The sequence below is a fragment of the Cygnus olor genome, chromosome 5 (assembly GCF_009769625.2).
Source record: "Cygnus olor isolate bCygOlo1 chromosome 5, bCygOlo1.pri.v2, whole genome shotgun sequence".
In the NCBI taxonomy this organism is placed as follows: domain Eukaryota; kingdom Metazoa; phylum Chordata; class Aves; order Anseriformes; family Anatidae; genus Cygnus; species Cygnus olor.
This window is the reverse complement of record NC_049173.1, coordinates 16254437-16278318: the sequence shown is the minus strand read 5'-3', so window position 1 is coordinate 16278318 and position 23882 is coordinate 16254437. Positions and strand designations below refer to the sequence as shown.

Sequence of the window (23882 nt, the reverse complement as noted above, 5' to 3'; positions counted from 1 at the left end):
AAAAAAAAACTGCGCTCTCTAAAACAAAAATCTCTTGATATAGGGAATGCAGACTCCCTGTTGTTTACATTAGATGAACATCGCAGGAAGTCCTGCATAGACCGGTGTGACTTAGAAAAGCCACCAGTCCCCGCTGCTTACATCATACACAGACAGAGTGACTATGGACGATCTCGGCAGAATTCTTCTACCAAAGCTGAAAACATAGAAATACAAGAAAATCCTCCTCCTACAGAGAGTTTCCAGGAAACAAGAAGACCCGTCATACCAGAAGTTAGGCTAAACTGCATGGAAACCTATGAAGTGAAGGTAGACTCTCCGGTTAAACCTGCTGGTCCCAAGGAAGACTTAGATCTGATAGATCTGTCCTCTGACTCAACATCAGGTCCTGAAAAGCATTCGGTACTCTCCACTTCAGACAGTGACTCTTTAGTCTTTGAACCACTTCCTCCCCTAAGAATAGTGGAGAGTGATGAAGAAGAAGAAACAACGAACCAGTTAAACGATGAAGTCTCTGGTAAAACTGCTGTGTCATCTCCCTCAACTCCTATCGATGTTTCTGCATTAAGCCTCAGCACAACTCCTCTGGTCCAGTTCAGCATTGAAGATTGCTCGAAGGACTTTAGTTCTAAGGATGCAAGCAACAGTGCTTCAGCAGGAATAGAGGAGATGCTTTCCATTTCTCCCAAAGGTAAAAAGGACTCTTCAGAGTTAGCTAAGCCAGAGGAACTTCAGGACATACCCAGTGGGAATCCGCTAACACTGAAACAGAAAAGGGACCTGCTGCAGAAGTCGTTTGCCCTTCCAGAAATGTCCATTGATGATAACTCTGAGCTCAGTGTGGAGGAAATTAGGCCTGGTGGAGCAATTCCAAGCCCAAACGTAAAAACAGTCCTTATTAAAGTCCCCGAGGATTCTGAAAACCAAACAGAAAGTGATAAACTTGCTGGGTTAAACAACACAGAGTCTGACACTGAGCAAAACACAGAGCAAAAACAAGAGGAGGAGACTGAGGAGTCAGAATTTAAGATTCAGATTGTTCCCCGCCAGAGGAAGCAGAGGAAGATTGCTGTAAGTGCTATTCAGAGAGAATACCTGGACATTTCCTTTAACATCCTTGACAAGCTGGGAGAGCAGAAGGAGGCAGGTGAGCTCAACCACTGACCCAATGAAAAGGCTTATTATTTTGTGAAGGTTTTCATTGCAGGCCAGTATAGAGAGAGATGTGTGGTCACATAGCAACTGATGTGATCTGAGCTAGCCCAATGCTTTCAGGTGTTTGTTTCTCACAAGGAAATGTACCAGCCATACAGGTAACATGCATGTGCAAGGGCCCATTAAAAAAAGGTACTTGGAGCTCAAGGACAAAAATACTGGCTCTCATGTCAAAGTTAGTGCCTCCAAACTCCATGGCCTCTTCATGCAGGGAGTCAGTAAAACTGTTGTTCCTCTATGACTTTTATCCTGTTAATCTGGTCCATGTCACACTGATTCTCTTCTCTGTGTCATGATTTTTTGTCCCCTATTTCTTCTGCAAACATAAGGCAGCAGTGAGGAAACTAGATCATGAAATGTGAATCTGAGCAGGCTGTAGACTGCAGAGCTAAGAGCACTTGGAATTAACTGCACATTGGATTTAGGATCAGAGATAGACATGTTTTTTATACACTAAAAACTCTCTCTAGCCTTTTTTGTAGTTGGATATCCACAAAGTTTACAAGGCTTTTGTTTAAAGATTTGAAGTGCAAGCATGGGGAAAACTATACAGTATTTCTGTGTATCCCTATTTTTTCAGCTCATTTCAGTACAGGGTTTTGTTACCAAGTTTGTCATGTGGAGTGAAAGTGTATTTTATCTGCTCAGATTTGAATTGGAAGTTTCAAAAAAGTGTTAAAAATGTGTTCTGCTGCCTCTTCACTTCTGAGGTTATTTTTTTTCAGGATTTTTCAGTTATTGGATTTTTATCAGTTAAAAAAAAAAAAGAATCTTTCAGGCCTCATTTCTTTGAGGAGAGGGGTAATATTTATGTATTCCTGACCTCACTTCTTTCCCAATTACTTCAGAAGGAACTGTAGTATAATTTCTATTATGATTCATGAAATTACGATATCCCAGTTTTACAAGGAGAAGTCATTCAGTGTGATCATGGCTATGCTATTCCCTCTCTGTTTGAGGCCTAACGTCCCATTTGTTGTACCAGTAAGCTGATGAACTGCTGGAGCATTTTAGAAACAGAGGAGAGACAAGTGCTTTTGAACCTTTCACATAGGTTTCTCAAGAATAATTGTCATGAAAGTATTTAGACTCAAATGCTTCGTAGACCATTACTAAGGACCACTACTAAGTTTTCATGAATTCGCTAGCATAAACATCCTTGAAACTTCTTGGAAGAGCTGTCCCAGTTCTGAAACACCCCACGGAACCTGGGATTTTAGCATATAAGGTGGTCATTTGGCTGCATGCATCTACGTATGTCATCCAAGTGGAGCATAAAACATTCACAATGACTTACTAAGTGCTCACTTAATGTAACTGGTTGATACAGTCAATTTGGATAACTAGGTAATTTAGTTACTTGGATAGTTCAGTCTATCTCTTATGCATCTGCTTTGCTTTGTTTAGCCTTATTGATTTGTTCATTTGAGAACATGTGTTGTAATTCATTTAGGTAGGCTTAATATTGCCATCATAATATGCTGATTATAATTTCAAAGCCTTATTTGAGCTTTGTCAGACTATTATGCTTCCTTATGTGTTAGAAGGGCTTCTGACACAACTGATTTCTGAATTAAATAGCTAAATGTATTGTTTCTTCAACTGCAGAGTTCTGGAGTACAGGGTTTCCCGCTTGAGGCCCTTTACAGCACAGATACATATTCATTTTTATAGGATATGCTGAAACCTTACATCAATACTTGCAATTTTCTTTGCCTTATTCTTCCCATATCAACAATATCAGTTATAAAATAAAGCCCTCAGTTTTAATTTTTTTTTTTAGTGACAGATTTGGCCTTCTTACACTACTTGAATCTTTGGGATCAATTGCTAGATCAGTAGACCTTTGAATGAAAGCTGATAATGCGTTAGAGATAAGACTTTCAAAGAATGCTAACATATCACAGACTAGCTTTATATCAGTGGTACCTCTCTTACTTCCATGTTGGGTGGTCCCTTTAATCACTTCATGAGTGGGATCAAAATCTATGTGCATTTATTAGTTCTGAGCTCTAAATGGGCATATGTACAAATCTCCAGCAAAAAGTGATTTTAAGTAATAGATCTCGGTGCCTCTACAAACACTACCACTGAGTCCTTTTAAAACTGCTGGGAATGCCAGATGGTGAATGGATGATTGAAAAGATGTGAAAAAGACATCCAGAGAGAAAGCAGATGGAAAATATTTATTGTTTCTAAATACTGACAGATTAAACACACTTTCCGTATGTAGATCCTGCTGCCAAAGGACTTTCAACTCTGGAAATGCCAAGAGAATCATCTTCTGCACCAACCCTTGAGGCAGGTGTCCCAGAGACAAGTAGTCACTCTTCCATATCAAGTAAGTGAATCTCTGATTTAAGAACTAAATTGAAAATTAAATCTGTAGCATATTCGTGCTTCAGATACATACCATGTATAGTAAATGCTTCCCCCTGAGTTTTATTGATTCTTGGAAATACCACTGTGTTGGATATTGTTAGGTCTTTTAAACCTTTGGTGGTCAACAGGATGTTAGCAGTTAGTGGCTGCCAGGTTCTCTGTTGTGACATGGGAAATTTGACAAATGTGTTTTTTTTCTGAATTAGAGCAGGTAGCAGTTAAAAGCAAATATTTTGCTTCAGCAAACTTCTATTTCACAGTGAGAGAAAGCATTGTCAACTGTCAGTGCACAGAAGCAGAGGGTGAGATCTTTAACAGGGCTGTTAATGTGGTCAGCATGTTTGTTAATTTATCTTAGGAAACAAAAAAAACAAAACCTGTTGTAATTTTTTTTAAATGCTTTGAAATGCCACTTTCTCAGCTGCTCAGCTTAAATGCAGTGACTACTCCTCTGAGAGTCCCTGTACCCATCCCAGGGGAAGTGAACCAAGTTGGTTTAAGCAATCATTGGCTTAACAGAAAAGATGTAGATAACATTGGAAGGTGGAGATATCCTAGAACAGTTTAATAAAATCCAGTATAGCATGTCTGGTTAGGTAAGGTTAAGTAACACATCTGAAGGTGGGTGGGACGGTAATCTATGGCTAGTAGAAAAGGGAGGGGAAATTATGTCCTTCTTTGATACCAGTGAGCTGCTAGATCAGCTCAACAGTCTCACTGAACTGCAATTTCAGATTGCTGTAGAAAAGTTAAATGTTGATTTCTGAAATTCAGCATCTGCTGATTTGATTGGATCGGGTATCTGGTCTATTAAAGGGTGGTGTTATTGTGACATGCTAGCTTAGCACTTGGAATAGAGGTTTTCTCTCCAGTTTTATGACAAGCATCTTGTACGATGTGCATCTCATAGAGTTGGATTGTCCTTGGCTATCTAATGACATTGAAGCACTTAGGAAAGCAGCTGAAGAGCTTCCAGTTAAGACCTATCTCTGTCTGGTTTCACTGTACACAGTGTGTTTCTGTAAGTTCCGATACATGAAATCTGGAATTGTATCCAGATCATATTGAGCAGCTCAAAATGACAGGAAGCCTCACGAAGCTGTCACTCATAGCATTGGCAGTGGCAGTGCTGAGAGGAGTGTGAGGTTTATGAGGTCCCAGTGGTGCTTGAGGGGGGTTCTGAGCCCCAACACTATGCTGTGTGTGTGGAAGCACTGGCCAGCAGGCAACCATTGTCATAAGAGGGACGGTGCTCCAGGCTCAAGATTGGTGCATCCCTATGAGCAAGAAGGCAAGCAAAGGGGCAGGAGACCTGCACGAATGAGCAGGGAGCTCCTGGTGATTCTCAGACAGAATAAAGAAGTTTACAGCATGTGGAAAAAGGAACAGGCCACTTGGGAGGAATATAGGAACACTGTCAGAGTATGCAGGGCCTAATGTTCCCCCCAGTGTACTGAAAGAGCAGTGAAGGAGTTAGTGGATGTTAGAGCTGGCCCCCTCTCAACAATTTACCAAAGGTCTGGGGAGTTTGGGGAGGTCCCTGCTGACTGGAAGCTAGCCATTGTACCATTCTACAAGATGGGCTTGAGAGAAGCCCCAGGCAATGACAGACATCAGTGCCTGGAAAAGTCGTGGAGAGGATTGTCCTGAGGAGCAGCTCAACAGAGAGGGACCTGGGGTGCTGGTGGGCAGCAGGCCCAGCACGAGCCAGCAGCGTGCCCTGGCACCTGAGGGGGCAACCTGCATTTTGGGGTTCATTAAACCCAGCGTAGCCAGGAGGTGAGCCAGTGTAGCCTGAGGAGCGCAGAGGGAGGCACCGCTTTCTGCTCCCAGCACGTGATGGTGGGACAGGAGGAAACGGCACGGACCTGTGCCAGGGGAGGGTCTGACTGGGCGTTAGGGAAAATGCCTTTACCGTGAGGGTGGTTGAACACTGGGGCAGGCTTCCTAGAGAGGTGGTTGGTGCCTCGTACCTGTCAGTGTTCAAGAGGCATTTGGACAGAGCCCTCAGAAATGTGCTTGAACTTTTGGTTAGCCCTGGAGTGGTCAGGCAGCTGGACCAGATGATCTTTGAAGATCCCTTCCAACGGAACTATTTGATTCTATTCTAAATTCCTTTGTAAATATTTCTTTCTTACTTCTGTGTGTCTCAGTTTCCAGCTGTAAAATAGAGCAAGACACTTTCCATTATGTCTCTTGTATATTTAGATTGACATATACTTAGCCTTTTACTATGTGCCTTTACAGTGCTTTGCTTAAGTCCTGTTGAGGATTGTGCACACAAGGCACTTCTGTAACACAAATAGGTATCATTACATTTTCAGCCAGTGCCTGGCCACAGAAAGCATGTCATTAATTGTGATAGGAAGATACTGCCTTTGGACTTCTCTCTTCCTGAGTAGGGAATTCCACCACTCACCAAATAATATATGAAAGTTCTCTGTCCTCTCATGATTCTTAGGTTTCTTGTAGAAGACCTGATCAAGAAATGCTTCCCACCCTATACCACTAGTCATTTCTAGACTGAAAAATTCATGTGGTAGTCCACAGCAATCAGCCTGGCTCCAGCATAGTTCAAAGGCTGACAGCTGTCTGGGTTTTCTGTTTTTTTTTCCTTTACTTACTGACATTGGAAATCTTGTATGTCCATGGGAAAACAGGTAAATACAATAGAAATATAAACCTGCTTAACAGTAGCCTGATGATGTGAAATATGCATGAAAATTTTAAAGTTATAATCACAAAAGCTGTTAAGAAAATTCAGGGAGATAATTTCCTAAATTTTGACAGTCATCTGCACTCCAAGCAGTCTTGTCAGCTCTAACATTAATTGCTGTTCTTTCATCAGGAAATTCTATGCTTGATAAAGTGATAAAGCATCTATTTAAAATTCTTGCCCTGGAAACGATGGAAGTTTATATTTTTCTGCTAATTTGCTGTGAAAGGCAGCTGCAATATAACTTAAAAAGTGAAACATGGAAGGGTTTTTTGGCTTGGTTCAGTTCCAGAAGTTCAGTTATACAAGGACTGCTTTGGAGCAATGCTGGAGGAGATTGTACTTATACCAAAAATAGTGTTTAAGTGCACTCTGATACATTGAACGGATATATTGAGGAAAAGCTTAAAATACTTAACCTAGTGAAATAGTTTAAATGTGCAAATTCCCTCTGAAGTTGTCTTTGTGTTTATTATTACTCAGGGCAAGTAGTTGTTTTGTTAGGAAATATTCTACTTTCTCTGAATTTGAAACTGTCAATTACAAACTGAGTAGAGCCAGTTTAGGACGAAGGCACTCAACTCCTCAGAGCTTTCTGAAAGTTGCTGTTTATCCTATGTCTGTACTTCTTCATCACAGTCTGTACTTCTTCATCACAGTTGTGAATAGACTGGGTTTAATAATAATGTGAAAGACTGGTTTTATTTTCAAAACTTAGCTGGGTACTATTTGGAATTTTAGAAGTGAACTACTTGGTATTATGTCAATATGTTTTTTAAACAATGTTGAATGTAGCTACCGATGAAAATATTCATTAGGAGAAGATTTTGATTTGCTGTCCTTGCTCAGGAAGGCACTTAGCTTAGAAAATGTTGCCTTAAGTCTATGCCTTTCCTGCATGGAGATGCATGTGGGCATGCCTTGCTCAGTCACAGCCTCTGTCTTCATGCTGTCAGCAATGAGTTTGGTTTCTGTGGTGGAAATATATTGCACGGGCTCAACTGGCAAAGCAAAAGTATTATGCTTATTCAATATGAATTTCTTATGAATGGAGAAAAAAATAAGAAAATCGGGAGTGTTATATGTCTGTTTCTTCCTCCAGTTAAGCACTGAGAAAATACATGAACAAAAAAAGTCTTAAATAGTAAGTCCACAAGGAGTGTTCTATTTTTTTTTATTTTTTTTTCCTGGGAGCACTGTCCAGTGAGACACATCCTTGAAAGCACGTGGTAATACTCGTTTAAGGAAGTATTATATTAAGAAACAGCAAATGGTTGTTCCTCCATGTAAGAAAAATGTCAGTGAAGTTATAAAGGGGCTCCATCTTCAAAGGCTTGATAAAGTGATATCACATTATCACATTTCAGAGAATGGCTTCACATTTCAGAAGAATGTGCAGGTGTTATGCCTGAGCAGGTATTTAGGAGGCCTGTGCTGGAGTTACACAGTCAGTGAAACTTTTTTTTCTTTTTTTTTTTTTCCCCAATAGTGGGCGTAGATAGAGCATTTCTCTATACTTTGCTGGGAGGACACTGAGTTTCCTTTCTCAGTATGTAGTGCATGAGTGAGGTTGAAGTATATATTTATCACCTGTTGGCATGGGAATTTGGGGGTGGTATCTTACATTGCACAAATACCAAGTGTTTTGAAGAACTTTTGTATTATTTGGTGACAAAAAGGCACTGACAGTTGACACAGTGGATGAGATCCTAGATCCAGGTCACTTAGGACTGATGTCATTGGGTCCAGAATTTTACCCTGTGTAGTTGTGTGAAAAGTGTATATTGACTTGAGCAAGATCTTTTGGGCAGGCAGTTCATGTCCTGTCAATACTTCTCTCGTGCTGCCTTGTAAGATCAGGAAATAAGAGTAGTTTTACATATTGTTTGAGCCCCTGAAATCCTTTTGCATTTCTGACTTGCAGCTCAGTTCAGACAAATGAAAAGAGGCTCTTTGGGAGCTCTGACAATGAACCAGCTGATGAAGAGGCAGCTGGAACACCAGTCTAGTGCTCCCCACAATATCAGCACTTGGGATACTGGTGAGCTGCGTTTATTGTTCCTTATTTCTGTTTCCTTAAACCAATTACTTTCTGTATCAATCCATTAAAAAAGAAGTATTTCTATTCTACCACTGCAGATAAGTAATCAATCTCAAGTCTAAAGAGAAACCAGGTAGTGAGTAGCAGTATCGCATCTGATATCAGTTGGAAGTTACATATTTGGGATACAACCACTCTGGTACAGTGGTGTCCCCATGTTTCATATTGGATTATTTCCTGACCTCCTTGAATGAAATGGAAGTGTCATTGTTGATTTCATTAGGTATAGAATTTCATCCTTGGTGTGTGGAGTCATTAATTTCCATATATGTTTGCAATGGTGTTGGTACACAAAGGATTTGCACCTTATGCCATCCCGTCTCATTTCCCTGTAGAGCAGTTTCTGTTAGCTCACACCGAACACCTGAAGTTTCTGTTCTGTTATTGACCTGTTTTTTCACCCTTTAAGATGAATGCAAAGCAGACAATAAAAGCAGAAATAAGTACATCATTTCCTCATTAGTCATGTGAAGCATTTTTTTTCTTTAAAATATGTCCATATTCATAGCAGATGTCACTAAACAGTGAACTCATTCTAGTTTGTAAAAGGCACTAGGTATTTCATTGCCTATCTTTATGTTAGTGTGTTATGGAATTGTGCTTCTTAGGAATCATGAGCAGGTCCAAGTGAATCCAGAAAAAATAATACTTAAAACTTCTTGTGGAGTTTAGCATGTTGAGTGAATGTCTCACTACCAGTTCTGGACAGTTGAGCTCAGATTTTTATTTAATTCAGTCTTCAGCCTCAAATCCCATCAAACTAAATCTTGTAGATAAAGGTGCAGTGTATAGCTCAGGTTTATCCTTTCTAGTCCAGTCTGCTGAGTAGCATGCTCAGCATGAGATCCTTAAATCATAAAGGGGAGAATTTGTCAATGTTAACAATGTTCTATGTCCTACTAGTAAGTTTGTTTGTTAAAGAGAGTTAGTTGGTATCGCCTCCTTTTCAGGCAGGGTTTTAGAAGTGGAAAAGTTATTACTTCTGTGAGAAGTATTTAGCCTGTATACCAGAGCAACAAGTCAGCACTCAAAACCATTTAGGAACTCAGTCTTGTTAATGTTGTTCCGATTCCGCTAGATTTCTTCACAACATTTCTCTCTCACATTCATACCAACTAAAGGCCTCCAAGCATGGAATGAAGTAAAAAGTTCTTTTCCAGGAAGCTTTACATCTCTCAGTCTCCTTTCTGACCACTAGCTTTTAAAGTAAATTATTATTTGGACAGATTAAATATTTTTTTCAGGACAAATGCTCAGCGCAACTATTTGTCATTTCAATGTCACACTACAATTTTGAGACTCATTATGCTCAAATACAACAACTAGAAAATAGTCTTATCCTGCAGATGTTTATGACGCATGCTTGGTTCATGTATGCTTTCTATTGTTTTAAACACTGGTAGGTACCATGTCTCTCATTTCTTATTTCATGCTTTTTTTTTCCCAAGCTTGTTTTCTGTAAAATAAAAATCACTGTGTGTATAGCTTTTGTCAGCAAAAACTATACATGAACTTCTAATCTCTTGGTATTCCTAAACATTAATTTTATCTTTTGGGGGCTTTTATATTCTCTATCTTGTTGAATCTTTACAGTCAGTACTTCCTTTCTTCTTTAATGACACTTCTCAAAAATGCCGCCTTTGCTGTTATGTAATCTGTCATTTTCTTCCTTTGCGGGCTTCTTTTATCTTTCTCTTCCTCCCTTTTTCTGTTGCTCTCTCTATGCTTAAAAAATAACTTTTATTTATTATTATTATTATTTTAAAAATAGCTGGCTTAATTGTCTTTCTCTTGTTTTAACTGTTTAAAACTTGTGCTGATGTGCTGGATTCATAATGCTGGAGACTGAAGTTCTGTATTTATTCACAGAGCAGATACAGCATGGAAAGCGGCTGTGCAATGTCCCTGTTTGTCTAAACCCTGACTTGGAGGGTCCACCACTAAGAATCAGAGGTTAGTGCCCCATCCTTTTGACCTGATCTCTCTGCTAAGACTGCCAGGAAGGTTTCTTGTTAGTACCAAAGGGTGGTGAATTTTCTGTTCCATTCAGCTGTATTAAAGCCCTCAACTGTCCTGCAGAATGTAGATTATCAAAAAGTTATTAGACAAAGCATTTAATTGAAGACAGGGACAACTGATTAAAGGCTGAGGCTTTTTGTCAACCTGGAAGTTGACAGTTCAACTCCCTCATAGTCAAAATACATACAGACTTAACAATCTTGTGGGGCAAAGAGCTAACTTCTTTCCCTAAATGATGTTTTTTCTTTTGTCCGGTACACTAGAGGACATTTTAAAGTAGTTAACTACTTATTATGTTACTTATTAATGTCTTATTCTGACATTGTAGCCTACATTATGACAGCTTTTAGCATTTGCATGTTGCAATGGGACTTACATCTAGAAAAAATGACAGTGAACTTCCAAAGTCATGGTAGAGGGATCTTGATTTGTTTGTGAGGGGAAAAATAACCAGCTATAAATATATGGAAAATCTACTTCTATTCTTTGTATTCTGGATGGTATCCTATGTTATTGAAGAATATTCTGGACTTTCCAGAGTGTCTGTTTTCATCCAGCTAAACCTCAGGGGACAGTTATGAAGTACTGAACTCTGTAAAAGAAACGTAAAAAATTCCTCCCATACTTCAGTGAAATGATTGTTTAAAACTGTCTTTCTTTTGAAACCAGCTCTCAATACTCCACATATTTTGAGTTCAGATACTGTGGGAGTTTCTTAGATTACTTCACCTGAGAGGTGCTATTAAATTTGTGTTTCCTGAAGGAACTGGGGTTATCTTGTCATAAATTCTTTCTGAACCTAGTTTACATGGAGAAGCTACCTCATGTTTCTATAGTTAAATATTGTCAGAACATGCTAATGTTAATAATAAAGTAGATACAAGTACTCCTGCCCTTCCTGGAATTTTTGTTCTTTATCTTTTTTCAAGGAATTTTTTGTTCCATAGTTCTAGGTAATTGGAGTAATCTGACAGAACCATGGGATGTACTATATCCTTTTAAAATCATGGCTGATATTAACAACTCTGATCTTCAGGCCAATGCAGTTTGGATTTCTGTTTAGTGATTTTCTTTTGCTTTCTTTGTTTTTATTATTTCTTACTGCCTCGAGGTGCCACAAAATCTAGCTTGCTGTCAGCACCCAGTATAGTCAGTATGTTTGTACCTGCACCAGAAGAATTTGCTGATGACCAGCCCACTGTGATGACTGACAAGTAAGTTTTTCTGTTCCTTTCAAAGAACTAGTTGACCTTCAAATAGGTCAAGTTAAGTATAAATATATGTTAAGGAAATACAGGTCCATTCTATCCTTTATCCCTATACTATGCTTTTATTTTTTTTATCCCAAGGGAAAAATTTTCTAAACGCTGCCAGCAAGATGTGCTTTTAACTCAGTGGGATATGAGTGAGTTTGCACAGGTGAAATTATGACTCATGCTATTGTGTGTACGTGGAGGGAAAGAAGTGCTTTCTACCCTTCTTTTGAAACTGGATATTTGTGTGGTTAAGATTGTACAATATATGTAGCCTACTAAGGACATTTGGGTAACAGAAAGTTTGGATTTTTCTTTAATTAAAACTGATTGTGTAAATGGGTGGCATTGTACTGTTCCGTATTTTAAATCAGTGGCTCCTTGTGATCTATTGGAAACCACTTTTGCCTTAGGAAAAAAAAAAAAAGCTCTTTTTTGAATTTCTTTTTTCTTTTGAAATAGAAAGTCATGATTATGTATCAACGCTTCTGTTACCAATATAGCACTGATCCCACAAGCTTTTGCAAACATTTATTCGCTTGTTAAAATGCCTCTGAAGTAAGTGTTAAACTTAAGCGTACTCATTTAATGGAGATGTAAAGCAGTCAGTAGGGAGCTATGCATCGATTTAGTCAAAAACTAGGAAGAGAAATGGTAAGTTCTTGCTTGTGCTGCTGTGCTTAGTCCACTAGACAGACCCAGCAAGATGAAGTAGACCTTATTGTGTGACAAAGTGAAACATCCCCAAAGTTAGGCTTATCTTTGGCACATCCTTTGACCAACTCCCCAAACCTCTAGCACCACTTATTAACATGCAGTCCAGCTGAGCTCAACTTTCATGACTTTGGTGGCATATTTTCCTTCTGTTTAGTAACAAAGGCAAGAAAATTGCCTGTACAATTCCATTAAGTTAAAATATCACAATCTGTTGGAGTCATTATCAACTGATTGACCAAATTAAGCAAGCCTTCCTACTGGGCTGAGATAAGCCAGTTTTCCACATTGGTGTGCTTTTTTTGTACAGTTGTGAAAGCCTGTCTCATATCTCCTGAATCTGACATCCTCTTTATAATTAGACATTAGAGAGCCCTTTCAGAACTTCGTTGGTTTTCTTTTAACATTTCAGGAGGGATAAGTGACTCAGCAGCAAATCTGCCCTGGGAAAGGACACTTCTCTGAAAACTAAGGTTCTGCGCCCCTGAGAGGTCCTTTCATTTCCTTCTTAATAGCTCTAACAGCTGTGGGAACCAATCAGATTATTGTTTCCTAATTGCATAATTTGTTATTCATAATTCATTACTGACAGGAAGGACAATATGAAATTGTTCAATCTCTTTGGGATCATCTATGAGTGTCATTGTTTGTATCTATACTGCAAAGTAAAAGACTGCTGGGGACTTGAGCTCTTGCCTGAAACCAAGTAACACGAACTGGCCGGTGTTAGCTTTGCTGAGGGCAGGTTTTCACTGCAGTAGGTTTTATTTGGATAGTGCAAACTGAAGAGGGCCAATAAAGAGTGAAGGAAGTAGCTAAACATTACCAATGAAGGACTCAGAATGTAGACCTATTCTGTGGCCTTCTTTAATTTGTCAGTGTAGAAACAGCCAGTGCAGCTAGTGAAAAGCTTTATTAATGTTTGAAAGCCATGACCTTTAGCTAATTAGAAAGATCACAATAACATTATTTTTCTAAATTAATTTTGAATAGAATGTAATAAATAATTGTACTTTAAAAAATCATAATACATCTCTATGTATAGTAATGCTTTGTTTAAAATTTGTTCATGTCTGTTTTTAAAACTGCAGGTGCCATGATTGTGGAGCTGTTCTTGAAGAATATGATGAAGAAACACTAGGCCTGGCCATAGTTGTGCTCTCAACGTTTATTCACCTTAGTCCAGACTTGGCTGCTCCTCTGTTGTTGGACATCATGCAGTCTGTTGGACGGTAAATTCAGGACTTTCCTCTCTCTTGTATGATTAAAAGAATTTTGTACTTGGAATTGGGTTTACATAAAATTCATTATATAGAGTTCTATGTTTTAGAACTTTTGAATGAATAACATCTGGTTCTGCTTATTTGAAGAACTCTTCGGGCTCTTCAACAATATTTGTATGCCTATTAAGACTAAAGAGTTGCGTCTCCTGGCTTCCTAACCAGCTCCTCCATGAGATTATCTCTGATAATGTCTTAAATATTGGCGTGTTTGCTATTTTTCTGGTGTGACTTTCACCTAGTGTGCATGGGATAACTCAAGTGCACCATTATATTGTAGTACTTGTCATTGCTGCCTCAGCAATTGCAACTTCCTGCCTAAGACGTGGGAGGGATGTGTTGGGGATATTTCAGAGCAAACTCCTGAGCAGCACTACATGTGCAGAAATGGCATGCACCTCTCCTTTTCCATGTTCCTCTCAGTGTCTGAAATTAAAGTTGCTTGACTGGATTCTGTAGGGGCATGGCTCTTCACAGCCTTGCCTCTATTCTGTCTCCCAATTCCATCTAAACACAGCAGCACTTCAAGACCTCCATTTCCATTAACTCCAAGGCTGCAATTCCCTGCTGTCACTACTAATGAACTCTGATGGAGGCAACATTTCTAAATGAGACAGATGCTTTCCATTCTGTGTGATTCTTGTAAATATAGCGCTACTAAAGGGTCGCAAGAAGCCACAGAGAGTAAAACACTTGGAAGGTAAATTATCAAGGGATGAGGGCCGAGTGGGCTACCTTTTTCTGTGCTTTGAGGAAGAAATGCTATTTTTGGAGTAAGACACCTGATTCTTCTAGAGTACCAGATGCCATGCAGCATGGGGTATTTCTGGTAAATGTCTTGTGTTCCTACTGGCTGTCATTTCTGGCAAGTTCTAAGTCCAGTAAGAGGCTATCCAGAAATGAATTACTTTGAATATAAGTAGTGTATAGGTAGTTCATTTCAGTAGCACATACAGGCAAAAAGGTATTCAGCCACCTCGTGTATAACCTAAGTGTCTCTGATCAAGCACTGCCATATCATTACCTCTGAATACCCACCTGTTGGCAGAGGTGTTGCTTGTTGTACTGAGAATGTGTTATATAAGACCCTACTATGCATTTACATTTATACTCTTGTTCCTGAATCAGGATCTTTGACTTGTTGATTCTTATTTCATTGATTTCCAAGGAGATTTGGGTTTCCAAGCATCAAAGCCATGTTTGAAAGTGGCGCTTAGGCTCTTGAACTAGTGAGGAGCTTTAAAAATCTTAAGTTCTGTTCTTAACTTGTACAACTTGGAACACATCCATTTACTGTCTGCTTTGTGGTCTGCAGAATGGAGGTAATGATGAGGGTTCATTGCCTTTGCTTAACAAAATATTTATAGTAGTAGTAAACACATACAAGGTATTAATTTCAAAAAGCTTTAGATGTTCCCAAGTGTTTACTGTAGTTCATATCTCATGAAGATTCTCCATTTGGAAGTTAGTATCTAAATATTTTGTTTACTATAAAACAAACAACATCAACAACAACTTACGTTATTGCATTCAGAAGGAGAGAGGTATCTTTGCATAGGACTTTGATTTCTTTCAGAAGAAAATTTTTATGCTGCTGTATTTGAATGCTTTAGTAGATTTTTGGAAAAAGCTATAATGTCCATAGGACATGTGATTAGTCGTACTGAATTCTTTAGAAATTCTCATGTACTTTAAGGCAAGCTGATGCTACAGTTATTCCAGAATCAAGGCCTGTATTGCTTAAAGGTGGCTTCAGAATAGTTTTCACCCAGAATTAGCTTTACACAGCAAAATTAATATGTTGTATTTTAGCATGGACTCCTCTTAACAGTGGAGCCATGAACTCTAATGACTTTTTCTGATTTATGCTGGGAAAACTGAAGAGAATATCATCTTCAGTCCACTGCCTGACATTATTTCACAGCTGAGTGTATGCTGTGTGCCCAGCTTGTCATGCATTGTTAATAGAAATCACCATCCCTTTTCCTTTACACTGATGCACTTGACTGAGCTGCTTTAGGATCATTTTCGGATTTTGCAGTAGTGACTAGAGAGGAAACTAAAGTAGTGACTGTCTTCTGAACTGAGGTTGACAGAGGATTGAGCAATACCTAAATCCAACCTAAAAGGATCTTGAATCAAAGATGAACTTTGAAGGCCAGATCATCAGCTGATGTAAATTAGCCTACCTCTATGAAATTTTAGTTCAGATACATCAACTTTGTGATGATACAAAGCTGGGAGGAGTGGCTGACACGCCAGAAGGTTGTGCTGTCATTCAGCGAGACCTGGACAGGCTGGAGAAGTGCGTGATTTGCTTTAAGATTGTGTTCAGTATTTTCATAATTGGATGCTCATTTTGGGCTTCCAAGTCTATATTCAAGTACTGAATTAAATGACCTGATTTTTGAGAATCCACTATATCTCATCGAACTTTGTAAGAGTGCCTAGGTACTTACTGTTTCTGAAATTAGGCCATTTATTCAGGTGCCAAAATCTGAAATTAGAAGCCTCACTTCAGACTGCGAAGTGGAGAATTTTGCCTCAGTCTATGTTGCTGTGTTAATCAGAAACAATTCAGTCAGTAGGCAGCTTCTGGCAAACTTTTTTCTCCACATCCCTCTGGATTAGTAATTATTCTAGATGTGCATGTGACAATAGTTTTACTTCATTATCATCATGCTGGTACAGGGAGGCAAGTAGAATTGTCTTTGGGGCTGGTAAGTGTTTGTGACATTGTAAGACTGAATAGAGTTTCTGTGTTGTTCCAACATGATATGCCTGCATTTAAGAGCACTTCAGAAGATCTTTCTGGTGATGTTTTAAATGTTCTTTCAAACTTCTGTTTATTTTATTTTTTATTCTTATATAGGTATTCTATTGGCTTATTTTAAAATGGAACACAAAAAAGCATATGATCTTCAATTATTATTACTTTTTTTTTTTTTTTTTAATTCCAGGTTGGCATCAAGTACCAGTTTCTCTAATCAAGCAGAAAGGTATGGTAACAAAGGATACCTTGGCCAAAATCAAGCAGTTAATCTAAAATGTAGAATCATAGAATCATTAAGGTTGGAAAAGACCTCCAAGATCATCTGGTCCAACCATCCCCTTACCACCAACATCACCCACTAAACTATGTCCCTAAGCACCAGGTCCAACCCTCCCTTAAACACCCCCAGGGACGGTGACTCCACCACCTCCCTGGGCAACCTGTTCCAATGCCTGGCTACTCTTTCTGAGAAGAAATTTCTCCTAATTTCCAACCTAAACCTCCCCTGGCACAACTTGAGGCCATTCCCTCTGGTCCTATCACTAGTTATCTGCGAGAAGAGGACATTGTCCTTGTCATGAAATCAAATTTAACCTTTTTTAAAAAAAAAGTTTATAAGTAAAGGAAAAATCTGCCCTTTTTCAGTTGTTTCAAATATCTCTTGCCTTCTGAAGATGAATAGGAACCTGTATTCATATGTACTGACTGTGAAAACCCTCAGATTCAGATTAATTTAAAGATGCCTCCTAGTTTCCAGTTTCACTGCAGATCTTTCTGGCTTGTTCCATGTTCAGTATTTGTTGTGATAAACTGTCTTCATACATTCAGTGAAGTGAGTCATCCTTGGCCATGGACAACCCCTGCTAGTGATGTCTCTTTACTTAAATCAGATGTTGAATAGGATAAATTCATTTTGAGAAGCTGCAAAAAGTGCTAAGAAGTGCAGTTAATGAGTAAATAGATAATACTTTACCTTTTTAAATGAAACCACTCCATTTGTGAGAGATTATGAAGTACTTCAGCTCTTGAAGGAAACTGCAAGAGGCGAATTAATACTGTAATGTGTATGTTTACCTATTTTTCATGTGTTTTATGGTAAATCCAAGAACCTCATTTTGTATCACTGAAATCCACAAGGTGAGAGCAGAATCGTATTTCAAACCCTGACAATTCACAAGCGAAAATATGTGGACAATAAGGAAAAATGCAACTATTTATTGAGGCAAATACTTTAGGTATGTGTACATAATTTTTTCATCTCTGAATAGTTGAGCTGAAGCAATAAACTTTTTTTTTGAATCAGGAAAGTTCTGACTGTCTCATAACTGAACACTTCTGTAATTAAAAAGAATCTTCTTTATTACCACCATATAGTCAGCTTTGAGAAATGTTTCACCTACAAGGCAATTTATCTCTTCTTCCTTTTTTTCCCTTTCATTTCAGCATGATGATCCCTGGAAATGCTGCAGGTGTGGCCAAGCAATTCCTCCGCTGTGTGTTCCATCAGCTGGCTCCGAATGGCATCTTCCCCCAGCTCTTCCAGAGCAATATTAAAGGTGAAGTGCAGTGCCTGAGTGCATTTCTGAGTCCTTCAAATATCCCTGTATTTACACTCAACACAGAAATGGCATTTCAATTTCAGATGGAAGTTTTTTACGGACCTTGGCCACATCTCTTATGGACTTCAGTGAGCTGAGTTCTATCGCTGCTCTGAGCCAGCTGTTAGAGGTATGTTGGCAATCAGCTCTATTAATGTTGATAGCTTTATTAGCATTATCAGGCATATGGAGTCATCTCTCCTCGTTCATTAAGAGTTTAGACTTATATCACCAAAAGCAATGTGAATTTTTCTTTTGTTGTCCCTGCAAGCAAGATTTGGCTGTCCTCACCATTTTTCTTCTGGGTTTTGCTCTTACTGATAGCATTGCTTTTTCTTCAGACTCAGACAGCTCCCGGAGCAGTCCTGCTCATTGGCAGGATAAACCATCCCTTTCCCATCACTTTTTCTGGTTTTCAGAGATATTTCTGCTCCTAGGTTTGTTCTCTCCCTTGTATCTGATGGCAGTTTCTCTAAGTAGTCCAAAGATCTATTGCCTGCCTTTCACTGACTGTCTTCTGTGCTCTTGGCTTACATTTTTGTAACTTTTATCTTCCCGCTGGTACTAGTCACTTCCATGCATCCTCCTGCTCTTCCAAGAACATTGTGGTTGCTTCATTCAAAGATTTTGGCAGCACTTTAAAACTGTTCACATCTTTCCAGGCCTGTCCCTAGTACACAAGGCAAAAAAATTGTACTCAGTCTACTGAATGTTAGTGAATTCATCTTACTTAGTAGTAGCCAGAGGAAAATATGGACAAGCTACTGGTTAATGCAAGTTCTGCTTTCTTTTTACTGCCATGGCAATGTAAGCAGGATGTGAGTTAGGACTTCACTTAAAAAAATTTGGCTCAAAGTTCTGCGTTTTATACTTTTGACATTGACATTTTTTGGTCAGTACTTTAGGAACTGAACTAAACTGTCACATACACAGTTTAAATTCTCTGCACAAAATTTTATTAGTATTATGGAAGAGGTGAGTAGTATTTGGTCTGACCAAATTAACCTCAGTACTTCCAATTATCGTTTAAAAGGCCATGTCTGCAAGTGTACCTTTGTTTATGATTCTTATTTGTTTCCCAGGGTTTAAACAACAAAAAGAATTTACCAGCAGGGGGTGCGATGCTACGCTGTTTAGAAAATATTGCTACCTTTATGGAAGCCTTGCCGATGGATTCACCCAGCAACCTGTGGACTACAATTAGCAATCAATTTCAGACCTTCCTTACCAAACTCCCTTGTGTTTTGCCACTTAAGGTATGATACATAGACATCTGAAAAGAGCTATATTACCGTTGGTCAGGATGTTCAGAAACAGTAGGAAAGCTGTGGATGAGAAATGAGAGCCAGAGTACAAGTAGTTGTGAACATTTTCTAACTATTCAATTAATGTTTCCAGAGGAATGGACTTGTTGTATACCGGATCCATCCCTTTAATTATATTTTCCATGTGTAAGAATAACGACTCTGACTAGAGATTATTCTTCCACTCTTTGTTGATTTTTTTCCATCTACGCTTTCCATACCCTACCTTTGTCAGAACAGATTACTGTGCTGAGAGAATCAGCATTTTGGCAGTAAAAATCTATCTGGCTTTAACTGTTAAAACTATATAAAACTCATAAGAAGAGCATCACCACCTAATTAATTTGCTAAAAGTACACAATAGGCAGAGAGGAATGTGAGACTACTGGGAATAGTCCCAGTAGTAACTGGGCCTAAGGTGTTTGACTGTCCAGGTTATAGTTCCAGCTGTAATGAGAATATGGAAACTGAATCTGGAAGCTTTGGACTCTGATTTCTGCGTGCTCAGAGGACATACAGAGAAGTCTTAACTCCTGCTGTGTACATTTCCAGATGTTTTTTAAGTAAACAGTAAAAACTTTTCTAAGTCTTTCCAGTAAACAAGGGATTCTCATACCCTTATTCTGACTTCATTTCCCACAATGTGAATTTCCCACAATGTGTCTTCGGGCAAAGATGTGTTTGTTGCTCAGTATGAACTGAGAGATCAAAAATCTACCTTTGTAACTTATAATGTTGTATTTAAATTGGGTGTTACTCGCAAACTATATGAAACATATTAAATTCCTTGTCACTGTCTGTTAAGCAGTAGTCAGATCTTGAAATGTCTTCAGGTGTAGGTAAATTGAGGCACTATCCAGCAGCACTTACTCAGCCAAATAGGCAATTACCATTCTCTTTTTGGGTAGTAGACACTGCAATCTGTTGCATTTTGCCTAATGTAAAACAAATGAAAATCAACAAACTGAATCTTAATAGTTCCATCTGCGTATCTGTCATTCACAGAACATTTAGATGGAGTGTTTACTATGATTTCCCTGTTATTCATGGGAGGTATCATTAGTGATATAAGTAAAACAATCTCATGCTTCTGAACTTTCCTTCTCCTGTTCCTTCCTCAGGGGTCATTAATGACTCTTTACTGTTTTAGATGTTTGCAGCTGAGGCAAGTCAAGACAATGGATAGATCCTGGAAAGTCCCATTCACTGCTGCAAACAGTGTGATGTACACAGAAGTAAAATAAATTACACCATAGAGAACATCTTTAGAGGGGCCTCTGGAGCAGATTTTTGCAAAGGCACATTCTGATGTCATGGGCTCTGAGTTGCAGCTTTGTCTTGAGGCATGGGGAAATGTCATAGCCCAGGACAAGCACAGAAATGAGGTAGATGGTACATACCTCTTGCTAACCCACTCAGTTTTTAAATCAATTTTCCTTACAGTGAGAATGTATTTCTAGGAGATGTTTGTCATAGGAAGGAAAATGTAACTTTTCTAAACTAGCCCTTTTGTGAAATTTTCTCATTTCAAGGTCCATGCTGTGGTATGTTACCATTGAGGAGGTATGATTGTGTGTTCCGGATTAAGTCAGTTTAGGCAAAGTAAGTAAAGATCAGTCACCAGGGATCATTTTTCAGACTTCACCTATACCTTATTAATAGCTGCCAGCACTAAAAGCAAGAGATATGCACAGAAAGGTACTAACTTTTTTTTTCTTCAAATTTGTTCACAGTGTTCTTTAGATTCTAGTTTAAGAATAATGATTTGCTTGTTGAAGATACCTACCACTAGTGCCACCAGGGTAAGTTCCAAGAAGATGCAACTCTCTTGCCTCATGTTTAGCCAGCCTGCATTATTCTGCAAATGTGTTCTGATCCTCTAGCTAGGAAAATATTATATATAAGCATAAAATTGTTCAGTCTGATACTCTTTGGATAACAGTAAGAGCTTTGGAATCTAGGTTACAGTAAAGAGTGGGTGGTATTACATTCCTGTGTGGGTGTGAGTGTATATCTTAAAGATTTGATGTTCTCCTCTTAAAAAAAGGGGGGGGGGGGTTAGAAAAAAATAGTAATGAACTTCCTGATTCTGCAGTCCGCTCACTAGTACAATTCCACCGAGGTCAGTGAGGTTTTCCTGCATAAATACCATAGAGTCTCTGATGTCTCATAGCATTGTGTCAGAGATGAAACTATTTTCTGATTTGTTGCTTCTAATTTGTTGTACAAGAATGAAGGCAAATGCTAGATGGAACAGCAATTTGACTGAAACAGTGTAAATCACAGCAAAATAGCCTTTGAGCTAAAAATAATGATGCTGTTCCATTCAGACATTTCCAAGTTGGAATGTTTTTTGTTTTGCTGAGCAACCAGTTATTGATTTCCCTAAATCATGTCATTGCAGAGTCTTCTGGAACCTTTTTCAAAATTACTAAGCTTTGTAATTCAGAATGCTGTCTTCACTCTGGCCTACCTGGTGGAACTGTGTGGTTTGTGCTACCGAGCCTTCACTAAGGTAACGAGACTATATCTTCCATTAGAGACCACTGAAAATAGGACAGACAAAGTCCTACTTCCCTCAAGTAGGATGTTTGTAAGTAAAGATGAAATCAGTGTCAAGTCTCAGACATGTCAACAGTTTTAATGTAGTTTGGCTAATCAAGTAGTGAATGATGATTCAGTGCCTATTAATACTGAGTTTCACATTCCCACTGTAGTTAGTGATAAAGGGAACCTGCTGAAAACATTGCTCAGAAAAAAAAAAAGTATGATGTCATGATTTTTGAAAATTTTTCTCTTGCTGAGATGGTGATTGGTATTCATTCATGATTTAAAATGTCTGTGTACTCATATCTTTCCTAGTGCACAGATTTAGCCACGTAACTTGTGCAGCAGTAAAAACTTAAATGTTCCTGGTAGTGCCACTTCAGAGCAAAGCTATGAGGGGAGGCAACAGATTGCTGATTAAAGTGAAAGACTCCAAGTTAGGAGTTTCACAGCTTAGATCCTGTTTTATTCTGTATTAGGTATCTCACTTTGATGTGCATGGCTATTAACTGTGTAGAAAAGAAAACAGGACTTGTCTACCTTTAAAAAGGTTTCTTTAAAAAAAGATTCTTAGAATCTTTAGAAAGATTCTTGTCTGTATATCTACGATATACAAAGAACACTCGATTATTAGTCAAGTTCATTTTTGTAGCAGTTGGTGAGAAGTTAACAACCAAAGAACCCACAGAAAACAATCAAACCTTTTACTAGGGCCTTGTATGCTCCATTATGTAGATTAAGGTACAACAGTAATTGATCATCATGAAACATTCTTTCATATGTAGCTACATGATTTTCTATGTCGGTATTGTACAAATGGAACATGCATCAGTTCAGTCAGTAAGGCTTAAAGTATCACTGGACAGACAGTGAAGAAAAAAAACAATGACACTCTCAAAGAAAACCTGCACCACAACACAAAAATCTTTCACTGGGTGTAATGGTTTGAAGCATTAAATAGAAACTACAAGTTTAACTACAGTAAGCAAATATTCCCTTTTTTGTCTTATTTGAAAGATAAGAGTTTATGAAAGAAAAAAAAAAATTGCTGAATACAGAAGAGACTGTCCAGCTATTGGAAGTAATTTGAATTAAATCTATAGTTCAGGCTTTGGGCAAGGCGTAGTAAAGTGAGAAAAATGTTAACTTAGAATGAGGGAAGGGTGTTCACTGAAACAAAAAAAAGCCCTGTTTAGAACTGAAGCAGCTATTGCATTTGAGATCTAATAAGACTGTTTCATGTATGCCTTCTAAAGCAAATTTTGAAATACAGGAAGTGTTTCACTCCTGTCAAACTCCACAGTTCCAGTTATTTTAAGAAAATTTTATTAAAACACGGTATTATGAAAAAACACAAAACATTTTTCTTGAATGCTTCCTCGTTCAATATTCTATAACTGTATTGAGTACTTAATTGCACACAGGAAACTTGGATTATAGCACTTGGTAAAAACTCCTTCTTGATTTAGTTTAATGCAACCTGGTGACCCAGAAATGGAATCATTAGTGAATGTTCTCCTGCAATTTATATCCACAAAATGCTTAATTTAGTGGAACTCCACACTACATTATCCTTGTTATTGCTGAAAGCTTGCCATGGCTTTGCATTAAAAATATCAAATTAATGACTGCTGTTAGAAAGAACAGGCTAGTTGAGCTATTTGTGCTTCTCTACAGTGGAAATCACTATAACCAAACAGTGCTGTTTGTGATAGAATACCTTGTGGAAGTGAATTCCAGAAGGAATATCATTTGTGAACACTGAAACTATTCAGATTTAATTATTTGTTTTGTACCTTTGAAGGTACTGACTTGAACCAGATGCCATGTCACAACATGATACAACTTTCAGATATGCTATGAAGGAATCTTTTTTCTTTTCAAACGACAAGCCACTCTAATATGTACTTCATAGAAGTCAATGCTGCTCGACCACTCCAAATCTTTCTTTATTTTATTTTTATTACCAACATTTTCCTA

General features: G+C 38.4%; 1 protein-coding gene across 1 annotated transcript in view; it reads left to right on the top strand.

Annotated features, from left to right (window-relative positions):
• The window catches only part of UNC79 (unc-79 homolog, NALCN channel complex subunit), a 104590-nt gene that overhangs the window by 54358 nt on the left and 26350 nt on the right, over positions 1-23882 (top strand). Inside the window, 12 exon segments of the mRNA XM_040558722.1 lie at positions 1-1147; positions 3449-3556; positions 8238-8354; positions 10284-10367; positions 11545-11647; positions 13492-13632; positions 16641-16679; positions 17897-18009; positions 18096-18181; positions 19134-19307; positions 21089-21157; positions 21760-21870. Of these exon segments, the coding sequence (XP_040414656.1) occupies positions 1-1147; positions 3449-3556; positions 8238-8354; positions 10284-10367; positions 11545-11647; positions 13492-13632; positions 16641-16679; positions 17897-18009; positions 18096-18181; positions 19134-19307; positions 21089-21157; positions 21760-21870 (2292 nt within the window).